The following is a 14,969-nucleotide window of genomic DNA, read 5'->3' on the forward strand; positions in this document are numbered from 1 at the left end:
ATAATGAACTATCTTTTGAGCTTCAAGTTAGCAACAAGGATGCTTTACAGTTATATTAATAATATGGTAACAGTTATTTGCTGGTAAAAGCTTATAGTGTTGAGGACTTATATAATTGAACTGATAGAGCAGTTTCCGCAGGAACAGTTATGTCACTCCACTTTAAGGATGATTTCTTTCCTTGATAAGAAGGGAGCCTAGCCCCAGCCCATGCCATGTTGCACTGTTGTGGGGTTGTGGTAGCAACCACAATTTATCATTCAGGATGAAACTGACCAGACCATAATCTGTCTGGTCAGTGTTAAAATAACGTCCTAGAGCAGTTCTGAAAGTATCAAGCATGTGGAGGGCATACAGAGCAGTCTCTTGGGCTGTTTTGTTTTGCCTTGTTTTAAAGTGTTTAGAATTAATATTTTGAGCAGGTTCTAAACTTGTACAGCTTTTCAAATCTGAAATCTCAAACATCTTATTTCCTTAAGATCCCAAAGTAAAATTCAGTTTAGGTACTATTTTATTGAGAACATAGTCCAAATGACTATATCTCTGAAGATAAAGTTTGTTCAGTTTATTTTTGGCCTTGTAACTGAAGAAGTTGTCCTGGCAACTGCCTTGCACATAATTTACAGGGTTGAAAACCTGCCAAATTTAACTTTCTAAATTCTGGACCCACTTTGTTGTCTTCACTTTGATCTATCAGTCACTCTGCCCACAAATATAACTTATTGGTAAAGATAAAGGAACCCCTGACCATTAGGTCAAGTCGCGGACAACTCTGGAGTTGCGGTGCTCATCTCGCTTTACTGGCCGAGGGAGCCAGCGTACAGTTTCCGGATCATGTGGCCAGCATGACTAAGCCGCTTCTGGCGAACCAGAGCAGCGCACGGAAACGCCGTTTACCTTCCCGCCGGAGCAGTACCTGACAATACAGTGGTAACTCGGGTTAAGAACTTAATTCGTTCTGGAGGTCTGTTCCTAACCTGAAACTGTTCTTAACCTGAAGCACCACCTTAGCTACTGCTACCGCTGCGCCGCTACACAATTTCTGTTCTCATCCTGAAGCAAAGTTCTTAACTCGAGGTAATATTTCTGGGTTAGCGGAGTCTGTAACCTGAATCGTATGTAACCTGAGGTACCACTGTACAGTGGTACCTCTTGTTATGTACTTAATCCGTTCTGGAGGTCTGTTCGTAATTGGAAACCGCTCGTAACATGAGATGCACTTTCGCTAATGATGCCTCCCGCTGCTGACACACCGCTGGAGTGCGACTTCCGCATGCATCCCGGGGCAAAATTTGCAACAAGGGGCATCTACTTCCAGATTAGCAGAGCGCATAACCCGAAGCATTCGTAAGGGGGATGGTATGTAACATGAGGTACCACTGTAGTTAGCTTTCCCAAACGCTGAAAACCCGGAGGTAAATGCTTCAGTTTTTGAACTTTTTTTGGAAGCCGAATGTCCCATGTGGCTTCCGCTTGAGTGCAGGAACCTCTTGCAACCAATTGGAAGCCGCACCTTGGTGGTCGAACTTTTCAGAAGCTGAATGGGTTTCCAGAATGGATTACATTTGACAACTGAGGTTTGACTGTATTGTCTTTCTTGGGATAGTTTGTGATTTGTTACAGCACAGTACTATACTATGTAACAATATGATTTGTGTTAACCTGATGTGACTGTCATTTAACTACTGATAATTCCTGAAATTATACATTGACTGCGGGATAAATTTGTTTAAAATGGAAAGCAAAGCAAAATACTTTTTTCTAAATCTGAGATTCCAAATAATTCTGCTCCAGCACAGGAAATGCAGCACAGGAAATGCAGCAATGTGTTTAGTACTACATACCATGCATGCCAGTGAGTTGGATTATGCATAAGAGGTTTCCTAGAGAAAAAGACTCAAGTTATCATGGCCTTATTGTTAGGAAGGTGTTTATATATTGTGACCTAAATATTCTAGGTACATTGTTTTTGCTTTCTGCTTTAAATTTTGCTGTGAACTTCATGTGTGCAGGCAGAACTGTACGTTGTGCTGAAATGTAGACCTTCATTGTTTCAGTTCTGTAAGTTGTGACAGGTCAAGAAAGTATGTAAAATTGGATATGAATATTATTTAGTGAAATACTGATTGCAGTCAATTCACAATTGACAAAAAGGTGAGCTTATGGAGGCTAGCAGTATTTTTAGGTACTTTGACTCTCTCTTCTTAATAGGTCTGGGGCTTCAAAACTACAGGTGGTGTTAATGTGTACAGTTAATGGGATATGACTGGCCATGCTAGATTTGAAGTTGGACAGACATTTTTCTATTTTTCTCTAGTAGTGTGTGGCTTTGCTATCTTCTTTGAAACATCAGAACCTATTTGTCCTACAGGGAGCCTGAATTCTATCTCTAGTATCTTGTGGTCTGGTTTGTGTAGGTTAACTGTGCAAGAAGGACAGATGACACAATGGATTGACTTAGATTATTTTTTATTTCTTCTCATTACAAACCATGTGACAAAGCCAGAGTCGTTGGATGTTGTGCTACTGTAGTACCGTATTTTTTGCCCTATAAGACACACTTTTCCCCTCCTAAAAAGTAAGGGGAAATGTGTGTGTGTGTCTTATGGAGCGAATGCAGGTGGGAGGCTCTGCTCAGCGCTCCCTTTAAAGAGCCGTGTGCAGCGTGTGTGCGGGTCTTTGGGGCTTTTCCCCAAGGAGGGAGATGGGCTGCCCTTTTCCCTCCTTGGGGGAAAAGCCCCCAAGAGCCACACACACACTCAGTGCGCTCTTTAAAGGGAGCACAGCTCTTGGGGGAGCCTTAGCCACGCACAGCCTCTCGTGGGCAGGGGATGAAGGCTCCTCTTGCCTGGGAGAGGCTGCGCGCAGCTAAGCCAGAAGCCAGGACAGCCAGTGGGATCGCTGTGCTCCGATCCCGCTGGCTGTTCTAGCTTCTGGCTTAGCCACGCGAAGCCTCCGCAGGGCACGGGGAGCCTTCATCCCTGTGCCCTGCAGAGGCTTCGCAGGGCTATCCAAAACCAGATTGTAATTGTGGGGCACCGGAATCGTTGCATCACATAATTCTTGACTGTGCTCTTCACTCATCGGCCAGGAGCAAGTTTCTTGCTCAATATCTAAAGGGAATTGTCGATGATACGAATGAAGCCAAACTGAGATATCTATTAAATGATGATGACCCCCTAAGATCACTCATGGTTGCCAGATTCTTGATCAGCGTCCTATCCCTAAAGAAGAGAAACGGACTCCTGTGCGGCTCGGATAATCCCTTTAAACTATGATCTATGTTTTAGGTTATAATTAGGTGATATCACCATGGATGTCTTCTACTAATTTATAAGCAGAGGGCGATGTTTATGTTACAAATTTATTGTAATGTATGATGTTGGTCCTTTGTTTTTGTTTTGCTTTGGTTCTTGTCTGTTGTTTGTAAGTTTTGGCGGTTTTAAATTTGGAGGTTTAAGTACATTATGTTGGTATGGGAAACTGTCGTGTGATGGGCCAATGGCCGTAATAAAGATCAATACAATACAATACAATATCCAAAACCAGAACAGCTAGAGGGAGTGCTGTGCAGTGCTTCCTCCAGCTTTTCTAGCTTCTGGATTAGCCACACGAAGCCTCCGCAGGGAAGCGGGGAGCCTTCATCCTGCTGCCCTGTGGAGGCTTCGTGCGGCTATCCCTGGCTTTTGCGGGAGATGGGGAAAGGGACAGAGCGCACGGCTCTGTCCCTTCCCCCACCTCCCAGAAAAGCCCCCAAGAGCCGCGCTCTCTTTAAAGAGCGCACGGCTCTTGCGGGAGGAAAGCCAGTAGGCTTGCTTTCGCTGAAGCCAGGAGGGCAAGAGGGATCGGTGTGCACCAATCCCGCTTGCTCTCCTGGCTTCAGGGATAGCCCTGCAAAGCCTCCTGAGTGAAGATGGAGGAGCGCTCCCTCTTAGCTCAGGATGCTTTGCATTGTTTTCTTAATTCTTGTTTTCCTCCCCTAAAAACTAGGTGCTTCTTATCGTCTGGTGCGTCTAATAGAGCAAAAAATACGGTAATACATAGTGTTATAAACCTATGCTACAGTTGTCATAACGGAATGTCTACGAACCTTTTTTTTTTGCAATGAAATTTATTATTATTATGATTCATAGAATTTATAGAGCTGGAAGGGACCACTAGGATCATCTGGTCCAACTCCCTGCCGGGCTTGAACCCACAACCCTGAGATTAGGAATCTCAAGCTCTACCAACTGAGCTATCCCAGTATTCAATTGATTTCCATACTGCCTTATATTTTAAAGGGGGGGGATATCAAAGTGTTTTAAAACACATTAAAACATCAAATAAAACAATCCTGAATACAACAAATTCAAGCTTCAAGGAAAATATTTCAGATCCTTCTTGTAGTGACAATTGGCTTTCCCTATATTTATTTATTTTCCTACTTAATTTATATAGCTGCCCCATAACAGAAGTACTCTAGGAGGCCAGTACGGTGTTGTGGTTAGAGTGTCAGACTAGGACCCGAGAGATCAGGGTTCAAATCCCCCCTCAGTCTTAAAGCTCATTGGGCCAGTCACCTTATGCCAGTCACAGCCTCTCAATCTATCTCACAGGGTTGTTGTAGGGATAAGGAGGAGGGTGAACTGTGTACTCCTTGGAGAAAGATATAGGATATAATGCAATAAATAAGCTTCTACTTACTTGCTTATGAAAACTGGAGGTGCCAGGCAGATGGAGTTGTCAGATGCCAACCTGGCATCCAGAGATCTCCATGTGGTCGCAATTGGACCCATGACAGTAAAAAAACATGCTGCGTCTAATAGAGAATTTCTAAGACTGGTAATATGGGTTAATACTGCTTTCCATCTAGATCAGAGGTTTCCAAACTTGTTTGGCTTACCACCCCATTTTCAGGAAAAAAATATTCAGTGCCTCTCTGGAAATCTACCTTCTTTAAGCAAACAAACAAAGATGCAGTGACAAATCTGTGTTCTTTTATGTATCTATATTTCTACCTACATCCTACAACATAGTAAATAAAGATGTTGTTATAAGTAAGACACAGCGGTAAGTGTCATTACACAACTGTTGAAACATGTACAAACAATTTTTCAAAACTGGCCGAGGAGGTGGACTAGGCTCCCAGATTAAAAACCCACGTGGCGGACTAGAGTGAAGTCTGCTGGCTCAGTCGATCTGCCCAGTGTTAGGGCTTGTGCCACTGCCGCCTGTCATTGGCCCAACAGGCAGGTAAGCTGTGAGCCACTTCCTGGGCCTGGGTGAAGCTGAAAAGGGTATACTGAAGCCCAGGTATACCCCTTTTCGTCCAGCATGACCACTGGATCCAGCGGAGATCTGGCAGTAAGCATTTCACAACAGATGAAACATGTACTGTACAAATGGTTTTTCACAGTTTTCTTATGTTTCCACTGCCCCTTTTCAGCACCCTCCCCCAGTTACACCTGAGGCTACTACCACCCCCTGGATCATTCCAGCATCCCCCAGGGGCCAGTATCGCCCACTTTGGGAAACACATCTGGATGTAAATGGTAGAAGTCTAATGTGCGAACCCTTCCTGCATTGCAAATGTTAATGAAGAATAATAATTAATGATGGTAGTGAATTACTTCCTTTTCTTTGGCCTCAATCTTCCATCATTCAGCTTTGATGGATATGGTCAGACCTTAAGATTCTTTTCCTGGTTAGCTACCGTCTGTTCTGACCCTGTCAGTGTATATGTGAAATTATATATATATTTCCCTAATGTGCATTAGTTTACATTTATATTGAACTTCATTTTACATTTTAAACAGTTTGGTGATAGTACTTCGGCTTCGTGGGTAAGCATGTGTAAGAATGGGCTGTATTTAGCCCATTAGTTTCTCTTGGAATTGCTTAAAAGTTACTGAATGTCTTGATGCACATATGAATGTCATTTGAATGACATGTTTCTGTATTATTATTATTTATAAAATTTATATACAACCCTATACCCATAGTTCATGACATAAAATCACAATATAAAAAACAGAAAATACATAACAAAAACAACCCAATAATTTCCCCTTAAAAAAATATTCCAGTAAGCTTCTGGAACTATGGATGGTGCACATATCAGAAAAAAACTAAAGTACACAACAATTGGCTTATTGTACTCAACTGAAGGCAGAAATCTCTATAAACAGAGTAAGAGATAGTCGTTCAGAACAGTTTGCAGAACTCCACCAGCTTTGGATCCTTGTTACTTCTCTAACTGGTGGTAAATTAAACCAATGAACAATAATTTAAGTACAGATGTAGCATAGGAAAATAGTGAGTTTTATGCAGACTTCACTGAGCAAAGTATAAATATATGTTGATACTATGCTGTCAGTAATGAATTCATGAGAGTTGGCTTCCATGTTGGCACAAATTATGACCAAATTCTTCCATATATTGTTGGTTCTGTTTGCTGTAGCAGACATTAGCTAGACAGCATATTGGAACAACCACAACAAACATTTCAGAATAGAAATAAGTTTAAGTGTCCATTGGAATGAATGCTTACTATGGCTGTTTTTCAGTTTAATAAAAGCATTTTCAGAATGTTTTTATGTGTGTGTAGATTCCATCGAAGCATATAAAAAATATTTGCCTGTAACATTTTTGAACACAAACCAACATGTGTCTATATTGTAGAAGGTTACTTAATCTGAGTCATTTTGAGAGTTGCAGAGACTGAAACACGGGAAATTGCAGATTTTTCAGTATGGATAGTAATTTATGTCAAGAGGCTCTTTGTGTGGATTTGGTGCCTCCCCACCCAAATGGCTCCACAAACCACACCAAGTTTACCAACTTTACAAAGAAACATAGGCAGCAAATACTTTCAGAGCATGTCAGGTCCCAGACTTTCTATATAGTACACTCATATGCATGCACATTCAGAAGTATGTATTATTGAATTCAGTGAGACTTCAAGGTAAGTGTAGGATTATAGTCTTAAACGATCGTGTAAGAGTCATAAATGGGAACAGCAAAGAATCTTGGGGCTGCAGTCTATTATATTTTAGTATTGCTGAAATAGGGTTTTTCTTTAGTTTGGAACCATATCAACGAGCATGAAAGTGATCAGGAGTTTGTTTCATGCCATGAAAACGAACCTCAAAATTACAGGATGAGTGAAGGCATTAGGCTGCCTTTTAAACAAGGCAGGACTGGATTAGGCCTGCCAGCCAGATCTTTATTTTCCCTTACTCCCAAGGGCTTGGTTTGACAAGTGGGCAGTGCCAGCTACCTGTCTGGCACCTCATGTCACAGTAATGTCAGGCTGTCCATTTTTGATCACATGGTTTGAAATCATACCTTGCAGGTAAAGGGACAGCCTTTAAGGGTTGCCAACTTTGCTTAACATAGAGTTTGCCTTAAAAAAATAATAATTGGTTTTTAAACAAATACACATACAATGACCATTAAACACTTATCCAGCAGTGTTTCTAATAGTGTTTGTTCTACCCATTGTCTCTACAAATACACTTGCATATTCAACATTCAAACATATTACTTAATGTATCCTCTCCACTGAGAATATTGAGCGATTGGTATAACAACGTTTTGATTTGGGTTGTTAACATCATTTGCATTTTTCACAGCTGCTATCTATTGGGTCAGCATTTTCACTGACATCCATCACAAGTCTAGGGTCTCTTTCCTGGTTAGTTACTACAAGTTCAGATCTTATAAACATATATATGCATTAGTTTACATATGCTAACACTGAATTGTACTTGCCATTTTAATATTTGCCTCTTCCTTCCTTTTTTGATTTCCTTGTTGTTCAAAGGTCCAGTGACTTCCATTGGCAATTTCCTGCTTCTAATGCATGTAAATACCTTGTCATTGTTGGCCTTTTTGTTTTTAGTGATGTGCTCCTCAAATTGTTTTTTATTCCTTATTTCCTGCTTGTGTTTCTTTTGCCAGAGTTTGTGTTCCTTTTCCTCCTTATTTGAACAAGATTTCTGTTTTCTGAAGGAAATCTTGTTTCTATTGGCTTTATTGATACTGTTCATTGAACATGTTGGCATTCTCTTGACTGGTGGTGCCTTTTCTGAATTTCTACTGTTGTGGTTTTGAATTACCCTCTAGGATTCTGAAAACAGCTATTATGTTGTGGAGGATGACTGAAGCCAGTGGGCTGGTTTTGTGTGTGAATGTATTCTTACATGGGATTGTATTTTAGCATGTGATCTATCTGCATTCTGAAGTGATACTGTCCAAGGAAGAGGTCATATGCTTTTTGTGAAGCTTTAGGTTTGGCTTAGAAGCTTTGGAAATCCTATGTTTGGATCAAATGGACTAATCCTTTCTTTTGGGACCCTGTGAGTTCTAGCATATCTGCTAGCAAGGGACAGATTTTCATCCTCTACAGTAGATGGACACTGGGCATACTTTTTAGACAACTGACCACTACAAGTACTTATATTTCCCAGGAGTTGGGTCTACAGTCACATCTGGCATATGGAATAATAATAATAATATAATAATAATAATAATAATTTTTTATTTATACCCCGCCCATCTGGCTGGGCCTCCCCAGCCACTCTGGGCGGCTTCCATAGAAACCAAAAATACAGTAAAATATCACACGTTAAAAACATCCCTGAACAGGGCTGCCTTAAGATGTCTTCTGAATGTCAGGTAGTTGTTTATCGCTTTGACATCTGCTGGAAGGGCGCTCCACAGGGCGGGCGCCACTACCGAGAAGGCCCTCTGCCTGGTTCCCTGTAGCTTTGCTTCTTGCAATGAGGGAACCGCCAGAAGGCCCTCGACGCTAGACCTCAGCGTCCGGGCAGAATGATGGGGGTGGAGACACTCCTTCAGGTATACTGGACCGAGGCCGTTTAGGGCTTTAAAGGTCAGCACCAACACTTTGAATTGTGCTCGGAAACGTACTGGGAGCCAATGTAGGTCTTTCAAGACCGGTGTTATATGGTCTCGGTTATATGTTTTGAATTTTAGAACGTGCTGTTTGTGAATGGTAACAAAACTTTAACTTAGTGTATATTCGGACAACTATCATATTGTTTTGTGTTCTCCAGTTCTTTGAGTAGTGAGAAGTTCCATGGGCAGCACTACTTGGATTAGAACATAGGGGTAGTCAAGTAGCATATCTGCTTTTGTATACTACATTTTTGGAGAGTTTTGCATTCCACCCCCAGGGCATTCTGACTCTGCCCCCAAATGGTTTTGTGAAACACACACACCTCACAATCACCCCCTTTCCTTAGCTTCCACATTATCTTGGCCTCTTCCATTCAAAATGCTCAAATATCTCTAGCTATGTTCTGATCATTAGCTTTCCTTTAGAACATCTGCTAGTCATTCTAGTCACCTAACAAGCAACTTGCCTCACAAGTATGGCCAGAGCATGCATTATTTATTTATTTATTTAAATTTATATATCACACCCTTCCTCCTGGAAAACTCCAGAGCAGCATCCACGTAAGTAATAAAAATATACCCATATTATGTGTCTGAATAGGCCCATCCAACCAGAAAAGATTTCAGCAGGCAGCTAAAGTATACTCTCTTGGTGCTTTGTATACCATTGTGTGCTCCCACTTTCTTGTCCTTGTGGTTTTCCTCCTCTTTAGAAGCTGTGGGTGTGGTTGCTCAGAAATGCTGCCCTAATCTTCCTGCTCTTGCACTTTCCTCATCAAATGTTTCACTGTTGTTAGTTCTGTGGAGACTCCTAGTGGTCAGTTGAAGTTAATTCCATGTGGTAGAGCTGCTTGCCACTGAATTTAATATCTTAAACTAAGCTTTTTTAAAACTATTTTTTAAATGAAGCTGTTGTATACTTGAATGGGTTTACTGGTGCTGTAGCTTTAATAGTATTTTTAGTAGATTCATTTGTATAATAGTTGCAAGCTATGTACTGTACTTCATGCACGCTACAGAATTTGAAATTTAGCAAAGTATTTTCTTTAAATAATAATGGAGAGCCAGAAGGACAATGTAAACTTGAACATAGTCTTCCTTTTCTCCTCTGCTTCCACCAGAGAGTTCAAAATTGGGGTGTGGGTATGAAGGGGATGGCTGGCTTGTGAAAAGCACTTTGTGAGATGCAGAGAAGGGATATCTTCCAGGATAAGAGGCTGAGAGAAGAAACAGAAGCTCCCAGGTGAGAGCTGGGAGGATCCACCCTCTTCTGTGTGAGACAAGGGTTAAGATCTACTTTTGAGAGAGGGCTTTGTATTTTTCTTTCTTTTTCATTTCCTTTCCTTTTTTATTTTTATTTATAGTAGTTTTTTTTAATTGTACAGTGGTACCTCTACTTACGTTCACCTCCAGTTCCGTATCCTTTGGGATATGTGCGCAGCAAACCAGAAAGTATTTTTCTGGGTTTCGTGATGCGCAGAAGCGCACTGCACGCATGCGCAGAAGCAGCACCTCCGGATATGCACACCTCGGGATCCGACTGGAGCTCCAGAACGGATCCCGTGTGCAACTGGAGATACCAGTGTATTGTATGATGAAAAGTTTCAATAAAAATATGCCAAAATTGGGGTGCAGGTGATTTTTGTGTGGCTGTTTTTAGAGTTTTTTTCAAACTGGACAGTGTTGAAATAATGCAGTTGCTTTTTGGTTATTAAGGATGTACTCTTTATAGCAGCCTTTCTCATCATCCCTAGGTAGCAGGGCCAGTGGTCAGGAATGATGTGAGTTGTAGTCCAACAACATTTGGGGACCCAAGGTTGGGACTGGCTGCCTTAGAGAAATGAATTACAATAGGCAAACTATTCCTGCCCATATAAATATTCAGTTTTCTGAATAGTTTGGGATCATGCGTTTTTCAGAAACTTTGTAGTCTTGTCAGTAAGATGAATTTTAGTCCCAAGTTCCTCATATCAATTCTGCCATTACAGGAAGATTAGAGTTCAGACTGTTAATGGAGCTAAACATCAGTAAAAGATATACTTCAGGGACACTAACTGCAATAATTGACTGGTAACAGCTTGACATGTATACTTTCACATGGTATCAGTGATTGAACACTAAAGACTTGTTTTGTCATTGGATAAGTTATTTGGTCATTGTTAAAAATAAGGAAACACAAGTTGTAATAGCTTTGGTCCTTGTTTGCAATAGACCTAAAAGTGAAGTATCAATATTTTTACACTTTAAATTAGTGTATAAAGCACATTAAAACCAGTTGCTTAAATGAACAACATCTCCAACATAATTTACTTGGCAGTAACAGGCAAAATTTAGTGAAATGTGTCTATTGGTGAGTACACTTAGGATAATTAGAATACAGCATGAGTTCCATAGTTAGATCTAAACTGTTATATGAAAAAGTAGTGTTGAGTTTATGTGTATGTAATGAATTTTGAGTTCAGGGCTATATGGGAGAGAAGAATCTAATTCCAAAATGTGTCAATTCTTATATACTTTAGTGTGTCTGTAAGAGAGAGAGAACCAAGTAAAACAACACTAAGTGAACTCAAGTACCTCATATAATAAACCTAGTATATTACACTTGATGTTAGCCAAAAGGCCAATAAGTTTTATCCAGAATAACGCTGTAAAAAAAAGGTCCCTTACTTTTCCTGCCCCAACCTGGCCACAGTGATCCATGCTTGACTACTGTAATTCTGCCCTTGAAGCTGTCCCAGAAACTCCAGTGGGTGCAGAATGTTGCAGCGAGGCTCCTCACGGGGTCCCTGCCATGGGAGCTTATTCACCCAGTGCTTTTCCAGCTGCACTGGCTCCCGGTGGAGTACAAGGTCATATTTAAGGTACTGGTTTTGACCTTTAAAGCCCTTCCCGCCTTAGGACCCTCGTACCTACGGGACCACCTCTCCCGGTATACCCCGCGGAGGACCTTAAGGTCCATAAATAGCAACACCCTAGAGGTCCCGGGCCCTAAGAAAGTCAGATTAGCCTCAACCAGAGCCAGGGCCTTTTCAACACTGGCTCTGGCCTGGTGGAACACGCTGTCTCATGAGACCAGGGCCCTGCAGGATCTGATTTCTTTCTGCAGGGCCTGTAAGACAGCTGTTCTGCCTGGTCTTTGGCTTGGAATAAATTTGATTCCCTCCCCCTCTTTCTTTCTTTTTTCCTTTCTCCTCCTGTGATGGAATTCCTATTTGGGGACTTCCCTGGCTTTTTTCTGGCCCATGTAGGACCAGTTTGGATAGTTAGCCTTGGTGAAGACTTGACGTTTTCATCCCCCAAAAAGTTTTTGATTTGAGTTTCCATTGAAATGAGAGTGCATTTTAATGTTGTATTTTAATCTTGTTTTTTAAGTTGTATCTCAATCAATTTGTTTTTATATCGGGTGTTAGCTGCCCTGAGCCCGGTGTTGGCTGGGGAGGGCAGGGTATAAATAAAATTTATTATTATGTAGTGGTACCTCGGGTTACATACGCTTCAGGTTACATACGCTTCAGGTTACAGACTCCGCTAACCCAGAAATACCTCGGGTTAAGAACTTTGCTTCAGGATGAGAACAGAAATCGTGCTCCAGTGGCGCGGCAGCAGCAGGAGCCCACATTAGCTAAAGTGGTGTTTCAGGTTAAGAACAGTATCAGCTTAAGAACGGACCTCCGGAACGAATTAAGTACTCTGGTTCACCAGAAGCGGCTTAGTCATGCTGGCCACATGACCCGGAAGCTGTACGCCGGCTCCCTCAGCCAATAAAGCGAGATGAGCACCGCAACCCCAGAGTCGGCCACGACTGGACCTAATGGTCAGGGGTCCCTTTACCTTTACCGCTGTATTAAGATAATGTCCGTGTTTCTATTAGCACTATAAGGGGACAATAACTTGATCCACAGTTGCCTTGAACCATTTTATTTCTGTGATAAATCATTGGAAGTATAAGTATAAAGAGTGCTACATCATATTTTGAGGGACTGTACATTTGGTATGTCCTGTACTAAGTAAAGTGTGTAAGATACTGTTCATGCCTCACAAGCTGATTTTCTCTTAAGGCAAATCTCTGGGCCATTCTTCAAACAATAAAATAAGGTTTTACCAGGAAATGAAAGCCTTCTGATGAGGATAGGAAAAGCTTCATACAGCTCATAATATCATCTTCTTTCTCACTGTCAACCAACCCAGCCAGAAAGCTCCTTAGACAAACCTATAACAAGGACTGGCTAGAAGATTGTCATTGTCTTTGTCACTTGTAATATATTTAGAGTATCATATAGTTCAGAAGTTTTCTTCAAACTTTTTGAACAAAGCTTTGTTTGGTGACTAAAAAGGTGTGAACCACAGTGCTGCCTAAGCAGTTTATTTATTTAGTCAAAGACTGTCCTGTATTGTGTATAAATATTTTGCTGTGTGTTCAGTTCAATGTAATGTTGTATTAGATGCTATTTATTTTTCTCTGTTAACATCAAACACCCAATTTCTCTTTTTTTTGACAATGATACAGTAAAGGTTGAAGTGATATGGTATACTAGTAACATACAGTCAAAATAAAATTTAGTAGTGCTGGCTTTAAATGCGTTATACCTGGTATGGAAGCATTTTGTGAGAAAATAATGACAAAAGCTTTAGAAACAAGTAAAAAATAAGCTTCGGGAACTTCATGTTAATTTCAAAAGGTATGTTGGGTAATATACTGTTTTCTTTTCTTCTTTTTTTAAAAAAAAATTAACTAGAATCTTCAGATAAAAACTTTGGCAGATGATATGGTAAGAGTCTTACATGCTGGGTTTGTGTTTCTTTCTAGTGCATGCTGCTTCTGCTGCATAAGAGTAATTATGACCAGTAGGAAATGAATATTGTGAAGTGTTCCACCATGTAAGGAAAGACTGAGGAAGCTGTTTGCCCTTTACATGTTGGACTCCCATCAGCTCCAGTCAGCATTACCAGTGTCTAGAGATTAAGGGGGTTGTGCTCCAGCAACACCTGAAGGGCCGTAGGTTCACTGTTCTTGCTATAAGGGAACAAACTTTGGAAAAGCTATCTCTTGCCTATTTGGTTTTAAATAACTATTTTCCCTGATACTTCCTTGACTTTAATCCTTTCAACCCTGATGCTGTAAAAGACTTTCAGATGTAGATGTGAATACTGTCTCTTTCATTAGTAATATGACATGTGGCACCTTGTAACACTTCAGAGTAGTGGTGGCCAATCATTTTGGCAAGTGCTTTACAAGTCAAGTCCAGAGTTTGAGGTAGCATTTACCTCTCTATCCCTTGATGTGGTATTTGCATCTAACTTATAGCCTGCTAAGGTGCCTGTAGTCTTGCCTCACTTTAGCCTTTCTGTTGGTATATGAGCTCTACAGCTCCTATCAAAATGTGCCACAAACACCTGCTGTCTATATCACTCATGATATATTTGCCACAGGTAACGTCCATTATAATGAATACTTAATAAGTGTTATTAAAGTATGCTAAAGAGCACATCCATTATAATGGATATTACAAATTATTGTATTCTTTGAAGAAATAGACTATCACTGTAATTTTGCATTTTATGTGCATGGAGAACAAGGGTGGAAAGCATTTCCTGTAGAGCTTCAATATTACCCATCTCTCACGTACCTGGGTTGTATCCAGTTAATTCATTTTAAGCAAAACTTTGTCCCATGCTTCCTGTAATACCATCCAGTAGGAGACGTAGTGGCTGTTGAATATGCAAGCTTGCATGCAGTACTTGCACAGAGAAGAAATCTACTAAACCATTTTACTGACAATTCTGTGCTGCTTAACGTTCCCTTCAGCTAATGCTTGTAAAAGATCTTGAAGCAATATAACAGCTAACTTGTTTGTCTGATGAATCCTAAAAAAGAGACTGTACTTAAACCTAGAGTGACTTTTAAGATGTTTTGATCCAAGCCTCTCATGAACATAATTAAGTAATCCATGGCTCTGCCATTTTGGATATATCCAGTTCAGCTGTCCTCTGGTTTGCAGTTGAGAACTGGATATTACCTGAAGACTTTGAATGCTTACCTATATAGATAGAACTGTATACATTAC

The 14,969-nt window shown here is 40.7% G+C and overlaps 1 protein-coding gene across 9 annotated transcripts in view; it reads left to right on the forward strand.

Moving 5' to 3' along the window:
- The window catches only part of DIAPH2 (diaphanous related formin 2), a 334,636-nt gene that overhangs the window by 6,194 nt on the left and 313,473 nt on the right, over positions 1–14,969 (forward strand). For 7 of the 9 annotated variants that reach the window (XM_083595832.1, XM_083595833.1, XM_083595826.1 and 4 more), the window contains exon 2: positions 13,641–13,673. The exons of the other annotated variants lie outside the window; for them this stretch is intronic. In XM_083595832.1, coding sequence (XP_083451958.1) covers positions 13,641–13,673 — 33 coding nt within the window. The remainder of the gene's footprint in view (positions 1–13,640; positions 13,674–14,969) is intronic. 9 annotated transcript variants of the gene reach the window in all.

This window comes from Podarcis filfolensis (assembly GCF_964270895.1).
Source record: "Podarcis filfolensis genome assembly, chromosome: Z".
Lineage (NCBI taxonomy): Eukaryota > Metazoa > Chordata > Lepidosauria > Squamata > Lacertidae > Podarcis > Podarcis filfolensis.